This window comes from Bacillus rossius, assembly GCF_032445375.1.
Source record: "Bacillus rossius redtenbacheri isolate Brsri chromosome 9 unlocalized genomic scaffold, Brsri_v3 Brsri_v3_scf9_1, whole genome shotgun sequence".
NCBI classification, from domain to species: domain Eukaryota; kingdom Metazoa; phylum Arthropoda; class Insecta; order Phasmatodea; family Bacillidae; genus Bacillus; species Bacillus rossius.
In genome coordinates this window covers 9235844-9255374 of record NW_026962012.1, presented here as the reverse complement: position 1 = coordinate 9255374, position 19531 = coordinate 9235844, and the positions used below count along the sequence as shown (strand labels likewise).

General features: G+C 35.1%; 1 protein-coding gene across 1 annotated transcript in view; it reads left to right on the top strand.

The window, feature by feature from the left end:
* LOC134542629 (inhibitor of Bruton tyrosine kinase) overlaps positions 1-16903 on the top strand; it is a 115793-nt gene extending 98890 nt beyond the window's left edge. The window contains exons 17-18 of the mRNA XM_063387027.1: positions 6-207; positions 7123-16903. Of these exons, the coding sequence (XP_063243097.1) occupies positions 6-207; positions 7123-7254 (334 nt within the window). The 3' untranslated portion in view covers positions 7255-16903. The remainder of the gene's footprint in view (positions 1-5; positions 208-7122) is intronic.
* Positions 16904-19531: the final 2628 nt, after the last annotated feature.

Genomic DNA, 19531 nt, shown 5'->3' with positions numbered 1-19531 from the left:
ATCAGCTGGGCCGTGCCATCTGCCATCTCCCCGCCTGAGCAGTCGCCCCCGGCTCTGAGCAACCCCTGGCAGAAGATGGGCACGCCGCCCGCTGCCGCCCTGGCGACCAGCCCTCCGCCCATGAGCTTCACGGACATTGTGGCCGACGAGAAGAAGCAGCGCGACAACTGGACCAGGATGAGGGCGAAGCCTCTGCAGCTCACCCAAGTGAGTTCTGGCAGCGGTACAGCATTTTCTGCCCACTTAGGAAGTGTTCCCTCTAGTCGTAGGCTCTTCAATCCAGAACAAAATACTACTATAAGTAGGGCCACGCATATTTCGCGAAAAGATTCCGAGACTAGCTGAAAGTTAAAACACTCTAGCATCGTCTCTGTTTCGTGATTGGGTGAGTTTCTCTCAGGTACATGTCAAGTGTTACCACACCGATCACAGCAATTCAGCGGGGAAGCAAACGCCTCCTGAGTGGCTCGGTCAAATAAAGCGACGACTTCTCTCGCAGACGGCCACCAATCACAAAGAAAAAACCGCTGGTTAGGGTATACTTTGTTGCAGTCTAATGGGTGTTCGGATTTATTCGCGAAAAATGCCTGCCCCTAACAATAAGTATTTATAATTTTTCATACAAGATGTGAAAGTGCATAGTACCTACTACTTGGAAGTTCCAAAACATATATTTTTCTGGTAATAACTTTTTTTTCAAACTCGTGTGCAGATGCTAATAAAATTCTCGTAATTAGTTTGTGTACACTTAAAATCCTGTACGTATTACTAACTTCAGAACACATATAGTTCTGTTTACGTATTGTATAAAGATGGGCTGAGACGTGAAAACTCAAGCCGAGTGGAGCGAGGAGCTGCTGCTATATGTACTTTACTTGAAAACAGAGTTCATTTCATTCTACTCCACAGGACAAGACTTGATGGTATTTACCTTTGATTTTATATCAATTTCTCATCTCTTTTGTCCTGCACTTCCTGTGCACTTTCTGATAACACATTTTTATGGATGTTAGCACAATTATACTTAAATCCCAAATAAGCATTTTTTTTTTTTTTTTTTACTTTTCAGAGTTAAGACATATCAAACACAAATATAAAATATTATTTTGATTTAACAAGTAATACTATTAAGGAACTTTTTTCTCTTTTATTGGTACATATTATGTGCTCTCTTATTATATAAAAAAAATAGTATCTATTAATATAAAACCATGTACACCGAAAACTTTTGCTTTAAAAAAAATTAACCTACAGGTAAAACATTATGTCAAGGGATATGATGTCTTCTCGAATAGTGGTTTTAAAATACAAATTTTGGTCTGAAATACAGTTATTTCCACTAGTTGATCGTTGCCATTTCTAAATACTTCACGGAGTACATCATATATATGTAACACAGGTTAAAAGTTTTAGTAACAAATTATTTGTCTCAAATTTTTTTTTTTTCAGTCTGCATTTGTACACTCCTCCTGCCTCAATCTTTTCAAACCAAACTCAAAATCTCAACAAAGGAGAAGAGAAAAATGCATTGACTTGAAAAAAAAAAACTACCTTATTTACTCGCATAATTGTCGCAGCAATTTTACCAAATTTTATGGGGGAAAAAGTGAGGTGCGACCATTATGTCAGGAAAAATTAATAAAAAAAAATTTTTAAGTAAAATTTTTTAGTAAATCACTTGAAAATGCTAAATTAAAGAAGTTAATGTGTATCTAGGAACATAGTACCTAGTCGTAATATTTATTTACAATACATGCAAAATAAACAAAAAAAACTTTTGGTTACAAGAAGTTTGGCAGAATTAAAATATAGTATAAACACAAAATTGCGAAAAAATCAATAAACAAAATACATTTCTAAAACACATTCAGTCTAAACACTCACCAAGTTTATCTATTCATTGTCTGAACTAGATTCTGATACATCAGATACATTTGCAGGGACGTCAATGTCATCCTCGTCGCTGCTGTCGTCACTCAGGGTGTCTACTAGGTTACGAAAGTCACGAAAAAGTCACGAATGTTGTAAAAGGTCACGAAAGTCATGAAAAAGTCACCATTTTTAAGTATATTTTGGTAAAAGTCACGAAAAAATTAATTACAAGGCTAATGTATATTTCTTGTGCACTGATCTTGTATATACCATATTTTTTGTGCTTTTGGCAGCTTGTATTTTCAGGAAAATCATTGCTTAAGATGTTCCCACACAATACATTTTCCCGTGTTTAACTAGGCCAGTCCCGCCATTTTTGCCATAAGACGTTTGCTTTAAAATCCCGTCCAAAATGTTGCTTACAGCTTCTATTCTCCTACGTGCAAAGTCATAATTTTCACATAGAATGAGAGAAAATTTTAATAATAGCGATTTACTCTTTATTTAAAAACAAAAGTCCATTAGAATGCTGTGAAAACGTAATTTATTCCATTCTTGTACCTTACACGCTTAAAACAAGGATGGTATTCGTTCCGTGGCGGCCACGGCGTAGTCAGTTTCATTCTTACTCTACAGAGCGCACAACGATCGCACATAATCGATTGTAGCTGTCAAGGTGTCAATGCGCGCGACCCGCGTCCATATCGATAAGTTGTTAGCCAAATGGCGAGCGTTCATAATCTAACTTATATCGTTGAGTTCGTTTGTTTACTGCCTGCTTGTGTGTACGAAACGGAAATTTATGTTTGGCTAGGATAAAAGAAAGCCAAATATTTGTCCACAAAATGTGTGATGTATTTTCGTGTCTTGGTTTTGTTAACGACTATGTTTACAAATTACAAAACACAAAATCTCTAAATTGCCGCCACATTTTATTTTCAAACTGAAATCATTGTCGAAGAGGTTAAAGTGCTACGGAATGAAATTGTAATATTTTCTATGATATAATGTACTGAAAATGTTTGCCAATTAATGTTAAAGTGTTTTAGTGCTTAAAGTACGGCGAAAATTGGCATGCGGAAAAGCAGATATAATTAATTTTATTCAATTAAGTTTCAAACTAACCGTCATTTGTAGGCTTAACTTATGTCTTTTTTTTTCCAGCACTTAGGCCTATACATTTTGATAAAGAAAAGCAAACGTCCAATTTTTCATTTTATTTTTTATGTAAGGTATAGGCTACACTTAATTTTATAACATTTAAAAATTATACCATTTTGACAAGTTTCGTGGTCACACTTCAGTAGAAAATGTCATGAAAAAGTCAAGAAAAAGTCACTAATTTTTATTTTTGTAACTCAGTAGACACCCTGTCACTGTTCTGGCGCCAGATCGTGTCATCCTCCGCACTGTCTAGCGCACACACACGAGATGCCAGTCTTTTTAAAACTCTTCACGATAATCTCATGAGTGATGAGACCCCAACTTTGCATTATCCACTCACAAACCAATAGCAATGATGGTCGCTTCAGCTTATTCCCTTTCGTCAGTTCTTGCGTCCCACTGGCCATCCACTCCCCATACACGCGACGGAGATGTCCCTTGAACGGCTTGTTCACAGAGATATCTAGGGGTTGCAGCATCGATGTCAGGCCACCTGAGATGGTAGCAATATCAGTCCTCGACTCCTGCAAACTTCGCTTCACTTCCTCAACCAAATGAGCGCTGAAGCTGTCCCACACCAACAAGGCCTTTTGTTTCAGGAGACACCCTGGCCGTCGCTCCCACACAGTCTTTACCCAGTCCTTAACGAGCTCAGCATCCATCCAACCCTTTTCTTGAGCACGGACATGTATGCCTGGAGGAAACTTCATTCCCTTAGGCAATGTCTTCCGCTTGAAAATTACGTAAGGCGGCAACTTCCGCCCGTCGGCCGTCACTGCAAGCATTATTGTGCAACACATCCGCTCATTCCCAGCAGTGCGTATAATTATGCTTGACTGCCCCTTCTCTTTGACCGTAGTGTTCTGCGGCATGTCAAAATAGACCGGCGTCTGATCTGCATTAGCTCTCTGCGAGAGGAGGTAGTCATTTGTTTGCCGCACCCGCAGAACGAAACGCTGGAACTCGAACACTTTGTTTTCAAAGTCCTTCTGCAACTTCTGGCAAAGGGATGTCCTCCGCCGGAGTGAAAAAATTTTCACGTCGTATAAATCTCATCGCCCACCCACGACTATCCTTGACCTGGGCGTGCGGTATGCCCCGCGCACGTGCTTCGTTTCTACCCTTGCACATGATCATTTCTAGAGAAACACTGCACGCGTTGTTCCTTAACTCACGAATGTACTCAGTCGCTTGCGCATCCACTTCAGGAAACTTCCCATGCTTAGGCCCTCGGAAAGCTCGCCTAGATGAACTTGTGTTATTCAAGTTGTCTTTTTGTTTTCGCCAGTCACGAACAAGTTTTTCGCTTACTGAAAATTCTCTTTCCGCTGCCTGATTTCCGTGCTCTTCTGCAAATGCGCAACTTGAAAGCGGCAGTATACGAATTGTATTTACCCATATTCTCACAAAATGAACTTTCTCAAACTCTGCAATTACCGGTACTTTCCACTCCAACGCAAACGAGATAAAACAATGGCATCACAGCATCTTATCTTTAACACACATTCCTTCCTCCTACACTGCCAATTAGGACATTTCGCTCAAGGTTGGACCAATGATAAGCGTCACACGCCACGTGAAAGCAGGCTGTTCCATTGTGTTTACGGCTGTTCCGATCTTGCCACACGCCACATGAAAGCAGGCTGTTCCATTGTGTTTATGACTGTTCCATTCGCGCCTCAATCGCCGTCAATAAATTAGGTTGCGACGATTATGGGGAGAATCTTAAATACCAAATTCATTACCTCAAACAATGGGTGCGACAATTAAGCGATGGCGACGATTATTCAAGTAAATACGGTAATTATAAGATGGTTAGGTTTAATTATGCTTGACTCCAAAGAAACACTTTCATAATAATCAACCGCAAGACAAAAGATCCTCTAAAAATAAGGCAGGTTGTGTGAAAGGCTCATGCCCAAAAAATACAAATCGCAATATGTCAAAAGCATCACTCATTAATGTGAACTAAAAGGGGCTCTGCAATTTATACCAGTCAGGAACGTAGAAGCTTCACTTACAGCTGCGTCTGTTTGCACTTCATAAACTAGTATAAAGATCACCATTACTATCTCTTACCAATAATCTCATCCACAGACAATAATCTAGACAGTGCTGTCAGTCTACCAGCTACCATATTCCATTTATACTATCTGAAGTGATGGATGAAAACTACTTCCCTTGATGTTTTGATACCTAGGTAATCACTAAGTAAAATTTGACACAACCTCCTTAGTTGAGTAAATAAAATTGGGAAATTTTTCATGGAAAATTATCAAGTCTCTCTCTTGCATGAACTATGCAGGAATAATAGTCTTCCATTTCATATGTTTCACCTCCAGTTAGTGGCACCTGTCTGGCCAATCAGCAATATTATAAACAAAACCTATCAAAATCAGGCCGCTCACACATGGTTTTATATCTGATAATTTTATTCGTGGTACCAGAAAAAGAGTGCGTTTCTAGGCTGGAAATAACTGGGTCAAATCACTGACCCAATTTAGTCATTACCTCCATGTAACTTCCAGTAAATGGCAGACAAACCTGGAATAACAGCTAACCGACCAACATGACCAGCTGCAGCATGGTACAAAGCAAAAAATACAGCCTTGGTCTGTATTAATTACCACAACAGCGATAAAACCAGCACCAACCACGCCTGCATCATCTTGCCGAAACCATCACAAACGACTTCTAGGTATTTCACCAACACAAGTACATAAACTTGCACGCAGTTAAAATAGCAATTTTTTGCAACATAAAATTTGTTGGCACACAGGTTACTGTCTCCATGTCAAGGTCTCGACTCTCACCTCTACAGGCGCACAACCCATAACGCTCTGCTCACCCAAGCTCGGACATCCTCGGCTCATGCAAAAGCTCACTCTCGCTACTTCGTGCTTTAGCACGCAACTCCTAGGTGCGGACACTTCTCTGGTACCTGGCACGCCACATGCCCATCACCCGTATTAACTTAACACCAGGAGCGTCTCGCAGGCGTGCTCCAGGGCGCCAACCTCACCAAAACAACACTAGATTGTGGCCAGTGGACATAGCCCGCCACACAGTGCCAGTTAATATTATCTATGAACATCACAAATGTGATACGTTGCTCTTTGTGCTGTGTGTACAACACATAGTTACACATATCGTCATATTTTTGGTTATTTAGTGAAAAAGTGGGATCACTTTGTGTACAAGAGAAGCGACAACACATTTTATATTTACACCTGATGTTCTTATGTGGAGAAAAACTTAGTTTCCCGGAAAACATCAGTACAAACGTAAAAAATAATACTTTATTAACCCATCTTCTTGTTTGTTTACACTTAAAAATTTAATTCATCTTGACGTAGTGATAACTTTGGTGTTGTGGTAATTATATCTTTTGCTTTGACTAGCTATTGTTGGAGCCAATAAATATTTTAGGCCAATAAGCAATAAGTACTTGTAAATGGTATGAGAAAACATGTTATACAATGTTTTTCACGTATGTTTAGCCTTGTCCCTTGGTTTACATTTAATTAAGTTGTGATTAAATCGTCTAGAAATGTAAACTTTGTGTAGAGTCTGCTCTGTGTATGTATGCCAAATGATAGGCGTAAGTGTGTTACTTTATTTAGTAAAAAATCATTAGGAATTACCAGTTAAAAATTTAGCTAACCCAACCTAACCAACTATACTTAATATTTTATAGTACTTTAAATGTACATTACTAATCACTCGTTAAAATTGGAAACCACTTGAAGTATGAAAATACCCTCTTATAGAATTATTTTTAATTTTTTTCTTCTTTTTTTTCTTGATGAGTCTTTTCTTCAGCATGACCAAAAATTCTTCAGCTTTAATTCATAGGGTATAGAATACAAATTTCAAGGAAATAAAATTAAAAAAATGGCTTTTGGTACCAATGTTTTATAACATAAATTTTTTACACCATCATTTTGCACTACTATTGTGTTCTAGTGCAGACTCTTGGCACTGCTTTTGCCATGTTTTAACACTGCTGTTGGTCAATTTTATTTACCGTTCTGTGGTGTCCTAGATCATGTCCGTGCTTATTGTTTGTCGTCATAATGTTTCCAGCTGGAAGACAAAGCAATGGAGGACCTGTTGGTATTTTACAATGCGGCCGGAGCGATGGACGAGCGAATCACTGTGCACCGCGTGTCAACCGGCGCCATAGCAATGCCTGTGTGGATCACTTCACACCACTGATCTGGACCTGGTCACTTCACGTTCTCACGGTCACACGTGTGTGTTGTAGTGTGGTAGCTTCCTAAATGTGCTGTAGTTGTTTGCGTATCACAGCAGCTTTTTAACTGCATTGAAGTGTTTCATTGAATTCTATGCTTCTGGCAGTCACTTTGTTGTTATATTACCTAGCTGTGTCATCTAGGGATGGATGGTATCATACTGAGTAAAGAATGTAATACAGCTTCGAAAATTTCTTACTTAAATTTTTTAACTGTTCTGTTGCAAACTAACTGCAATTTTGAAATGTATGTAATGATTAAAATCAGGTAGTTATTTGATTTTTAATTTACCAGTGTTAAATAACAGTATTAAAAAATTTATGTTTTCTACGTTGCTATTTGGTTTTAGTGAACTGTCATGTTCTAGATTTGCTCTATCTTCAGTATTGTATACCAAAAAAGTTTTCATAACTTTTATGTATAAAGTTAATTTTAAAAAAAAAGGTCTATTATTGTTGAGTTTGTTACCTATTAATGAAATAATAATATCACATTGGTTTATTATACACATAGATCATTTTAGAATCATTACAAATTTAGCTGTATTCTAGAGTAGTTATTGCTAATGTTTTGAGTGTTCATTAGAAAGACTGTCAAACCTTATTAGCTCTCTTTATTAAGATCACAAATTAAACTCTATAAAAAAATAATGTTTACGTTAGCAACCTGTTGTTTTAGTAATGTATTGTATTGGAAAGTTTACCTGTGAATTATCTGTGAGATAATTATTTTTATGGAATGCTGTAGATTGTGTGATTTTGCTTTTTTATAGTGAATAGCATGTACTTTGTACTAGAGCTGGGCGGGATGGTAGGAAAAAAAAATATGTTCTGTGGGAATCAGGATGATTTCAAGATTTATTTGAGGTTAAAATTTACAAACATTTCCATTTATTTTGTAAAGGAAAAATATTTTGACCCAGGTCTTGTGATTTTATTGTTAAAGAGATGGGTAATTTTCACCAACCCCAAAATACCACAAAATAATTTAATTTTATGATAGCGGCAAATTAAAACAAAAAAAAAAATTATTTGTGAAATCATGATATTAGCTTGTATTTACACCTTTAACTAAAGCTATTCACTCATTTTAGTTATTTGTGCCATTCAGCAATAGTACAAACACTTTTATAGTAAAATTTCACTCCAATCTGTCACTTTTATTTACATTAATTAAACAAACAAATGTTATATATGTAGTCAGTATTTTTATTTTTGAACAAGATTCGGGCCGCTACCGTTTCACGACAACAGTAAAATAACTTTTATTATTATTTTTATATTTTAAAAGATGAATACGTGCTTGTTTACTAACATGCCTGTGAATGCTTTTACACCTCTGTTATAGTTTTGAGTTTGAAGCACTAAAAATGGTGTGTTACTTAAATCAGGTAAATTGCAGTGCTATCTTTGAAAATAGTTAGGCAAGAACATTTCCGCAAATTGTAATGTACTACACTGCAATAAATTTTGGAAATTGGATTAAAATTATCTCCTGCCTGATGTTTCAGGAAAGGTACGTTTTTGTTTTTTCCCGAAAAATCAACATCCCGCCCAGTTTAACTTTGTACCTGTAAAAATGTTTTGTTCCTGCACATATTAAAATTGATCTTCTACAATGATTTCTCAGTTAATTTATACGTAAATTTATTGCATTGCAGAGTAGTGTAATTTACCATTACCATCCCTAGAAATAAAAAAAATGTAGAATAACTTGTCTCAAATTGTATTATCCTCTTGATATGGTATCTGTATGACAAAATATGTGTCCCATTTATATTTGCTGTATTGGGTTCTATGTAGTGTTTACATTACAACCTCCCTCCCTTCCCCCCTCGAAGATAGGTACTCTGTTCGATTTCCATGGTTTTGAAGTAACAATGCCAATATTATTACGGTAGCGCTGTCATAGATTCAAAGTAGCGCTGTTATAGATTCGAAGTAGTGCTCATAGATTCAAAGTAGTGCTCTCATAGATTTGAAGTAGCACTCTTATATATTAAAGTAGTGCTTTTTTCTTTTATGTGAATTTTTATTTACATGTATGCACAATGGCAATGGCATTATGTAGCATTAAATACATTGCAGCAAATTAACAAAGTTTCAAAAAAACTATATGTATTTTGCTCTTTCCTTAACATCTTTTAGCTTCCTTCATTGTGTATTTATTTCTGATGATGGCCCGAATGTTCAACCAATGCTTATATTATGCCATCCAGTATGTCAACAAAATCTCTGAAGAGAAAAGCCAGAAGCTTTTCAGGGCTAGTTTACCTCGTGCCTACCAGGATGTGCTAGCGACGAATCATGGCCTACACACATTCAGTAAACAACAGAGTCGGTAATTATGTTAACAGGTTAAGGTAATCTTTCTAATAAAGAAAACATTTGGTTTATGAGTTTTGAAATATTATTAGAATTGAATTATATCCACTATATTAATACTGTTATTTTGCTTCTTCGAGGGGTGGGTGTTCAACCGTTCAACCTTTTTTTTTATTTATCCTTTTTAATAATTTTGCAATAACAGTTTAAAACTTTTGGTAGCTTCTGTTTTTTAGTTCTGTATTACACACATACTGACAGTCACTGTGCAAAATCTTGTGATTGACTATACTTTAGTGTGTATAGTAATATATACATTCATAGCTACTGTAGGCCTTTTAAATTTCTTTAATTTTCTTTCGTAGTTTAATTATTGATTTTGGTTTTAATTTTTACTGAAATGGTTTTCACAAGGATGCATTTCTTGAAAATACTTTCTTTTGCACCCATAAAAATCCTAAGTTTAATCATGTCATAAGTTGGTATATCCATTTTCACCTTACTTATTAAACTAGTTATTTAAATTACATGTAGTGAAATTAATATGCATTTGTTAATGTTAGTTTTTTTTTTAATGTGAGGCCTATAATAGTTGTGTGTGATTTAATAAAATTGCTTGCCGCGGATGTATGTGTTTCTCGTAAATTTTTAATATGCTGTAATTTGTAACAGATTTACAGTATGTTCTGTAAAGAATTGTTACTGTCATGTAAACGTGTCAGCACCTTTCAGCTTCTTTGGAATTACAGTTGTGTGTGCTTTGTAGTAGTCAAACAGTTTATACACAAATCATTAACTAATTTTTTTTTCCGTTATCAGACTTGTAAAAATTTCAAAACTTGCAACTAAAAATTATTACTATTTTTCTTGGTTTGATTTGGCCGTTGGTGTTAAATAATTATTGTATAGCTAATGTACCTTGCTCTCTGTTTAAAGAATACAACATTTAACTAAATATGATGCAGTGCTTTCTGAGTGTGAATGTATTTATTAACTTTAGTTACAATAAAGAGTGTTTTTTTTTTTAACCTTACATTTATGAAATCATTGCCCTACGTATTCACATTATGCTGATACTTAATGCAAATTTTTAAGTAATGATTGGAATGTGGCCTTTGTGTTTGCTGGTCTGCACTGAGTTGAATTTCATGTGTATACAAAAAAAAATTTTTATGACGTTACCGCACAACATGACTTCCCGTCTAATTTGTTCAAACATTTTGGCCTGCCATTTTCTCCGTAAGATATACGTTATTTTTTACGATGTAAGATTGCCCAAAAACTTTGTTTCCCATATTAAAAAGGTTTTCTTAAAAAAAAAAAAAAAAAAGTTTGAAATCCATTATTTGTTAGAATATTACCATTTGCTTATTTTGTTGCACGGTGGTTAAAAATTAAATAAAAATACAATAAATCAAATAAATCAGTTAATTGAAAACTATTATTAGTTTTCTTTAACTTCATTTGGGGGAAAATTGTAACTCAGAGGACATACCTACTCACTTAGGCTAACAATTCTTACAATACCACTTAACTTAGTTTTTATTCTAGGATTGAAACGTCCTTCATCCCATACTGGATGTCTGGTGACAGATGAATTAACAGTAATTTTTAATTGACTTGCATTTTGTTTTCAAACTGCTAATAAGCACAATCTCAAGAAACAGGCAGTCTTTACAGATTATGATTAAAATTGCAATTAAAATTCACAACTATCTCCCAGTAATGACTCGTGTAATAACTACGGAACGACCATACAAGAGAGAGAGCTTCACTAAACTCTTCCGTAATCCTTTCTGGTGCTTTAACTGAAAGATCATCTAAAACTAGAATTTATTATTACAGCTATGTAAAGATAGTTCTGTGCTGACATTTTTAAATAAGTTGAAGATTTCTTGATCCATCACTTTAAAACTAACATAGGGGCCTCTCCTGCCCTTGAAAACCTGAAAAAACTTTACATTTTCAAACTTGGACTCTACTGACTCGCTACCAAGTCGGGCAGTATCCCGACGAGTATGCCTACCCCGATGGCATCATGTTTGGTTACGTTTTTACCTGTATAGAGTGCGTGCACATAGTCAGATATGAGTTTCGATAGCTCACCAATGGCATGCAGCTGAGTGCTGAGTAAATTATATTTGATAGCCCGCACTCTCTCGTCACGGCAGCTTCGGTTGCCACGTGCTATGGTAAACCATACGGCCATAAGCCAAAACTTTGGTGACGTGAACGATTAAGTTCAGTTTCATATTTTCATATTTATATCCTTGAAGCTTTAGTGTATTATGCATAAATAAGTTGTAAATACAACTTCTACCTAAATACCCAATGGATTTCTGGGCCCCTATTAAAATAAGTTTTGAAGTAACGTACCAAATTCCTGTAAATACGGTGTCTTCATGAATGTTCGGTGATGCTTGTTTGACCACATTAGAAATATTTTGGAAAAGCATTTGACAGCACTGAATTTCTAAACATTGCTTCTTACAACAGAAACGTTTGTAACCTTTAATGTAAACAATTGTTTTCAAAAAGTTTTGTTCCTTTGATAGAATTGTTTCTGATAAAAATCTGAAATTAATTAAACGTTAACACGTGATTTATATACAAAGTACAAAAAATAGTTGTGTATGAAAATGTCACAATAAAAAGTGTACATCTCTTGCTCAAAAACCAAAAATTCCATGTTCAACTATTAACAATTGTGAAGATATGCAAGGTTGTCTGGATCCCTCCTAAGATGTTTATAGAAGACAGTTCTTTGAAAAAGTCTGAACAAAATTTTGTTTTATTTGTTCGTTTGTCATTTTATCTCGAAGAGCATTCATATGCACAGATATTGTAAATGCTACACTGTCTTAAGAGGTTTTGCAATTGATAGGATTGCAGTAGGTAAAATGTAGATAACACTGGGATTGCATTTGTAAAAAAAATTTATGTGAATATGTCTTGAATAAATGCCGTTAATATTAAAAACGGAAAATAAAAAAATAAAATGATCTGCTGGTTTCATTTGTATTTTTTTTGTGGTTAAATTTACTTTTTAAAATTTATTTGCAATGAATTGTATTTTAATGTGGGAAGTATATTTTGTTACCTTTAATTTTTACTTTTTATTTATGTAATAATTTTTAATTGTGAAGCTAGTATGTTTGAAAAAAATATTTTCCAATATTTAAAGTAGTATAGTGCAGTTTTGGAATAGTTATTTATTATGTAGCTATGACATGATGCAAACTAGAATGATTGTGGTTTTGCATATATAATTGATCTAATAAAATAATTTTTTTGTGTATGTTCGGTACAGAAATTATATATTTATGTTGATTTTTTAAAGTTTATTATAGAAACATGTATATGTAATTTTTCTTAGTTGTAAAGGAAATTGTTTGTGAAATACATATTCCTGTCTGTGATGGTGTGTTTCGAACAAACCGTATTCAAAACAAAACAAAATAAAATTTATCCAATTACATAGTAGTAAATGTGGAATTAAAGTCCATAAATGAGTGCTTCGTGTTGATCAGCACTGATTCTTAGTTGTCATCCATTTTTATTAGTAGAGCCAAGATTTTATGGTGTTATAGAAAAACAAATTTCATCATTAAAAATAGTAGATTTGATCTTAAGATTCAAAAAATATTAAAACTTGTGTAATAATAAGTACATATTGAGCACAATTACATTGATAAACTGCTACAACAATTTGTGGTAAGACACTTCATATTGATGAAAGTAAGATAAACAAAAATCTGCAATTAAATCATTCAATAATAATAACAAAATAAATGTTAAAAGCCCAAAATAGTTAGTATACATTTACATTTTATTGTAATGTTCTATGGTCTTTACCCCACTGTATGGTATCATCTATAGACTGCTTTTATTTATATTACTTTGAAAAAACCATGGATATAAACTAAATAGGTACATATTGTTTTTTACTTCTTAACAGCTTAGGTTTTTAAATAAAACCGTAAACCTAAGATTTATTGAATTAATTGTATATATTAATAGCTATTCTGAGGTAAGACAGGTGAATTTTGCTGCATTGTAGTATTATGAAGTGTTATTTACTTCCATTTCAGGGGTTGGTGGTGTATTGACTTCCATTTCGCTGTTATTTCCATTTTATTGCTGTTCACCATATAATCTTGCCTTTATTTATTAGTGAAAAAGATTGTTTAATTATTATTTTGTTGGAAAATTTTAGAAGAAAACTAACTGTAGTGCTTTATTAAATATGTATCTAATAGTTATGTTGTATTTGAGTCAAACAAAACATATAATTACGATAGAAAGTAGTATAAACATAGTAGCTTGCCAGATGAGATGAAAGGTAGAAGCTTGATGGAACATGGGGATAAAAGGGTGAGTTTGGTGGATTGCTTTTTTGTACAGTTGTTTTGCAAACCTCATTATTCCTTCAGTTTTTTTAATATAAAAATGTATTTTAACTCTGAGCCATCTATGAAAGTAAATTGTACCTATACATATAATGTATACAATATATTCTTTTTTTTTTTCCTTTCATAATTATTTTGGTGTCACTGTGTGAAGGACACTAATGTTTATAATTCACAAATAAGCAATGAACTAGTATATGTATTTTTAAGAGAGGACCTTTCAAAAATGTGACAAATCTGAAACTTTTCTACTAATTTTGTTCACTTACTTTAATAATTGATTACTCACCGCCACATTAGTTAAACTTTACTTTGAACTTAATTGAAATAATTTAATTGGTGACAATTAAAAACATTTTATTTTATAAAGCATGTGTTTATTATTACAATGTTACAGATAGTATTGTATTGATTTGGATTAATGTCCATTTAAATATACCTGTTTATAACAGTCTCACAGCTTCACATTGGTTATATTGAATTGGCAAATGATCTTACATATTTATCTTGCCATTCTGTGGAGCCATATATAATGAATGGACTGGAAACATATTTCAATGATGGTTTTGTAAGGTGTTCATTATATAATCATTAATCATGATTCAGCCATATCTGAAGTCAACAGTCCTGCATTTTCCAATTCCTCACTTATTAACAGTTACTATTTTTTTACATTTTTCATGTGTATTTTACCTGATTATTTTTAATTAAGTATCATAGTTATTCAGTGGTCAGATGACTCTAAAGTGACCCAAGTTTTATTCCGGGCAGGGTCAATTATGGGATTTCTGTTATTGGGAAACGGAGCAGGCCTTGCCATGAGCAGCAGGTTTTCTCATGGTACTCCTGTTACCCTCACCACTGCATTCTGTTTCTGCTCGAATGCATTGTTCATCCTTCATAATTTTCTAATGACCTCTATGTCAACAAGACAGAAACTCGTGGTCATTATTTTAGGTAGTTTTGCAACTCAATACAAACTACGTATTTAAGAAAAAAAATTTGTTTAGTTTATTTTAAACTGTAATGTAGATATTCAGTTGTCATTTATAACATTTGCTTCTATTATTGTAAAACTATTTACATTTCATAAATTTTTGTGTGCATGTAAAGTAGTGTGGTTGTATATGTCAATCTGCACAGTGTTAAAATTATATTCGCTAGTAGTGTCCTATGTTAATTGAAAACATTTAGGAAGTCTGTGTTTCAAGAATCAATAAAATGTTAAAACTGAGTGGACATTTTTTCTTTTTTAAATTTTCGTTTGTTATGTACAATGAAACCTTCTGCTCCATAGCTATGAAAATGTTTTGAGAGGGTGAAATGATACAAGTGCATGTAGGCTATTTAGTATATTTGACAGGACTGTTGAAAATTCAGTCAATTTACACCCATCATAATGTTTATGAAATCAAACATAAAATATTTCTTCCCCATGAACTAAAAATGATAAATATGCACTTGAGGTATGTTAAAAAGGGAAACCTTCTTATCACAGACGAGAGAGCAAAATTCCCGATTGTGCATCTTCAGAGTTTTTTTTTTTGTTTTTTGTAAAGGTTAGGTTAGCTACATTATAAATACTTTAAAACATTGTGGACGGTTGATTTGGTTAGGATAGCTACATTAAAGATACTGTGAAATCATGTAAACAGTTTCCTAGCCCTGGATATATACGTATTAAAAAGTTATTTGCTAAGCAAACATAAAATGATTTTACAGTATTTTTAATGTAGGTACCTATACTTACCTAATATAACCAACCATCCACAATGTTTTAAAGTAGTATTTATAATGTAGCTAACTATCCTAATCGACCGCAAAATTTAATGCCACACCGGTTTATACAATGATATAGAACGGGGGGAAAAAAACGAGCATGAACTTCGGGTGTGGCTCTCTCGTCTGTGAAATGAAGGCTTCCCGTTAAAAATTGTTTCTGGACTGAATATCGTATTCAAAAATTTAAAAGGTTTTCAAATTAGAATTGGGGACTTAAAATTGGCTTTATTTGCAACCTTTTTTTTTTACGTATTAATAAGATAATTAGTCAACCGAAACATTATAAATACATGCCTTCACTTTTTGATTAATTGGATTTGTGAATGTAGAAGGGTAAATAAAAATTATATTTGCATTTTGTTAGCAGCAAAAATGTGATACAGAAACACTGCTGACTTTGATTTGTTTAAGGTTTGTTAAGAAATTAATAAAATAATGATTTTAACAGTCTTATCTTTTTTATTCAAGTTACTTCTCAAAAAATGCAGCTTGATTTATTACCAGAGATTGTACACAGAATTAAAACATGAAAACCATGATACAACATATGTGTTTTTGCTCTCTCATTCTCCCATGTAGCCAGTTGTACACAGACATTTTTTAGTTAATCTGTGTGTTGTGCCACCCGTGGTATTGCAAGGTTCCGAACCCATCTGAAATTGTTTATGAAACAGGTTCCTTAAAATTTGTTAAGACACGTGAACTAAATCATGAATTATTGGTGACATTGGATATAATTTTATATTCTTAGCCTATCAGTTTCCTGCCCATGAACAATTCGGTGATAATTTATTACCAATTCTATACTACAGTTTTATTTGACCAAATTTTTCAGGCAAATCCTTCACCAAGGTATTTCATTAACTAATGATGACATGGGTTATTTAAATTTTTTGTTTTACTTTTGATGTGTAAACATCTTAGCTCTTTGGCATGCTGCGTTTGGTTGGAGTATGTTTGTGAAAATTAAATGAAGTCGACTAAAAGAAATGTGAAGCATAGATCACGGACCCACGTGTAGTCACCCAAACAGTAGGAGCAATCTTGTGGCATGGTGAAAATTGAGAGTTTGTTATGGAGGATAATATTTGTAATGTTAGTTCTGTGATTAATACTCAGCGAGCATTTCTCTTTTATTTGAACTTGGCCTACATGATTCCGTTCCGGATAGAAAAAAATTATTCATGTTTGGATATAAAGTGTTAAGAGCAACAGGTTCTGCACTGAAAAGAAAATCGCTTGGCCGATCGGACTGTAACAGCTGAAAAATGTGGCGCGTGTGAGAGCGTCCATCCAGAAATCTCCAAAGCATTCAGCATTTAAATAGGCACCTGCGCTGGGATTTCTGATAGGAGTATAAAAAAGAATCCTGCACAGAGATTTTCACAAGCACACATACAAAATGATGGTTACCCAAGAATTGAGAGATTTCGAAACTTGCAGAGCTGTGTGCGAGGATGTTCTTCAGAACAAACCCAGGGCGCTGAGTGGATTTCGTCTGATGAGGCCCATATTCACACGTCAGGTACTGTAAATAAACAAAATTTCTGCTCTTGGGCAGCTGAAAACCCCCGTAACTACGCAGCCCTCATGTGACAGTTTGGTGCGTCGTTGCTGAATTTGGTGTGTGGGTTCCGTATTTTTTTCGAAGAAGATGGGCTAACGGTAATGGTTATATCGAATTGCTGCTGTCACATGATCGAGACCTTCCTCGGACTTAGGTAAAACCAGTTTGTTGGAGACCTTGGAGAAGGAGAAGTCTGGTTCAAAACAAAGTGGAGCTTTAGCTCACATTTCACGGTGATCTCTAACAATTTTAATAGAGTAGTTTCCTGGATGTCTTTCAAAGAGTGTTACATTAGCTTGTTATAGCCTCTAAGCGCAAAGCTCTGATCTGGCGTGCAGTCTTCTTATTGGCACAGGATAACTGTGAAATTTGAGCGGTGACCGTAACACAGCAGAGAAATGATAAAGGTGTAATGTGTAATGCAAAGCCCTCAAGTGTTTTCAAGACTCTGTACTGGTTGTTTTATGCCTAAAAATTACTCTGAAAACAACGCGTTTTGGGTGTAATTCGGTTGAGGATACGTCACCTCTTAAAACTCATAAACTATGAAAGCTACAGAGCTGAATTAAATATATCATAGTAGAGCAGTCTTTGCTCCTGGTCGATTCGAACGACTCATCCGGTTAACATTTGCAGCGATGACGTAATGAGCGTTGGTGGGGAGCGTCGAATGAGAAGTGTCGCAGGTATCGAATGAGCCAAAAAAAATAGCCGTGAGATATGAGCCAGTGGGGCAAAACGAACCCCCGAACGAGGCGCGAAGATTGAGCTCGAGCGAGCCTCAGCCGGCTGCCTCGCGAGAAGCCACGGGGAAAGCAGAAAACTGTTTGGTAATGGACGTGGATATGCTCTCAGATGATTCTGATGCTGATATGGAGTCAGTTGAGCCAGTAGTTGTGAAAGATGGATCGATTTTGTCGCGGTTTGGTGTCGCAATTTTTCTGGCTTGGCCGCCCGACCAACTAAGACACTATCGAATTCACGTAAAAAAAATATATAATAAAGCAACGTCAATTTTTTTTAAATTATTGTATTTATTTCATTCGCAACATTTTTGTTCAGCGTGATTGAAATTCAGGAAACAAACCCTGGGGGCTGTAGTCCAAAATACAGCAGAACAAAGTGTTACCGTCAGTTGGGGTAACATTGGCCCTTTGAGGGTAACTTTGGCCCAAGACAAAAAAAAATGTTAAATCATGTTACAACTCTTCAAAATATTTATTAGATGTGATGATACATATGTTACATATGTATCATCACATCTAATAAATATTTGGAAGAGTTGTAACATGATTTAACATTTTTTTTTTGTCTTGGGCCAAAGTTACCCTCAAAGGGCCAATGTTACCCCAACTGACGGTACCGTAAAATAACTAAAATTTAATTTAATTTTTGAAATGATTTTATCGTCACAACGAATCACCTCCGCTAGCACTTGAATCGGTTTTCCATCTATAATTACTTTAAAACTAAGAGAAATCCTTTAAGTACGTAATCGAGTGATGTGGTGCCATGGTAAAATGTTGGACGTGCATTCGAGAGGACACACATTCTAATCATGGACTAGCCATGGTTTTCATAAATCACACCTGGTGAATGCTGGAATTGCTATCAGCGCCATTGAATGAGCCGCGAGCCAAACTAGCGATAGTACATTCATATTTTTCCTAAGCCAACTAACAAAATTGGTTATGTACATAATGCCTGTAAAACAATATCGTTACGAGGATACTAGAGGCGAGGCAACGAGGCAGGCCAGTCAGCCCGACGCGCCGGCCAGCGAGGGTCCAAGAAAGGTCTCAACTACCGGAAAGGCAGCACTCGTCCCTCTGAGGTGATCCGATTATGAGCGGCGCTTCTCTCCTTGTCTCGAGTGTTCGGCAAGTTAGCAGAGCTCCGTCTGCGCGAAGTGGCTAAGACTAGGACGCCATTGTTCTCGAATCCACGACGCAACACTTCGAAGAGCTACGAGTCATTTCCAGGTTGGGACTTGGCGAGTAGGAAAGGTCGCGTCATGCATGAATGACGAGAATATAAAAACAAAATCTGAATTACTTGACAGAATTCGATTAGGTTTGTTTTGTCAGCTAGATATTTTCATTGCGTACACCTGAATGTACCTTTCCAATCCTCTTAATAAGAAGGCCGGTTGCGGCG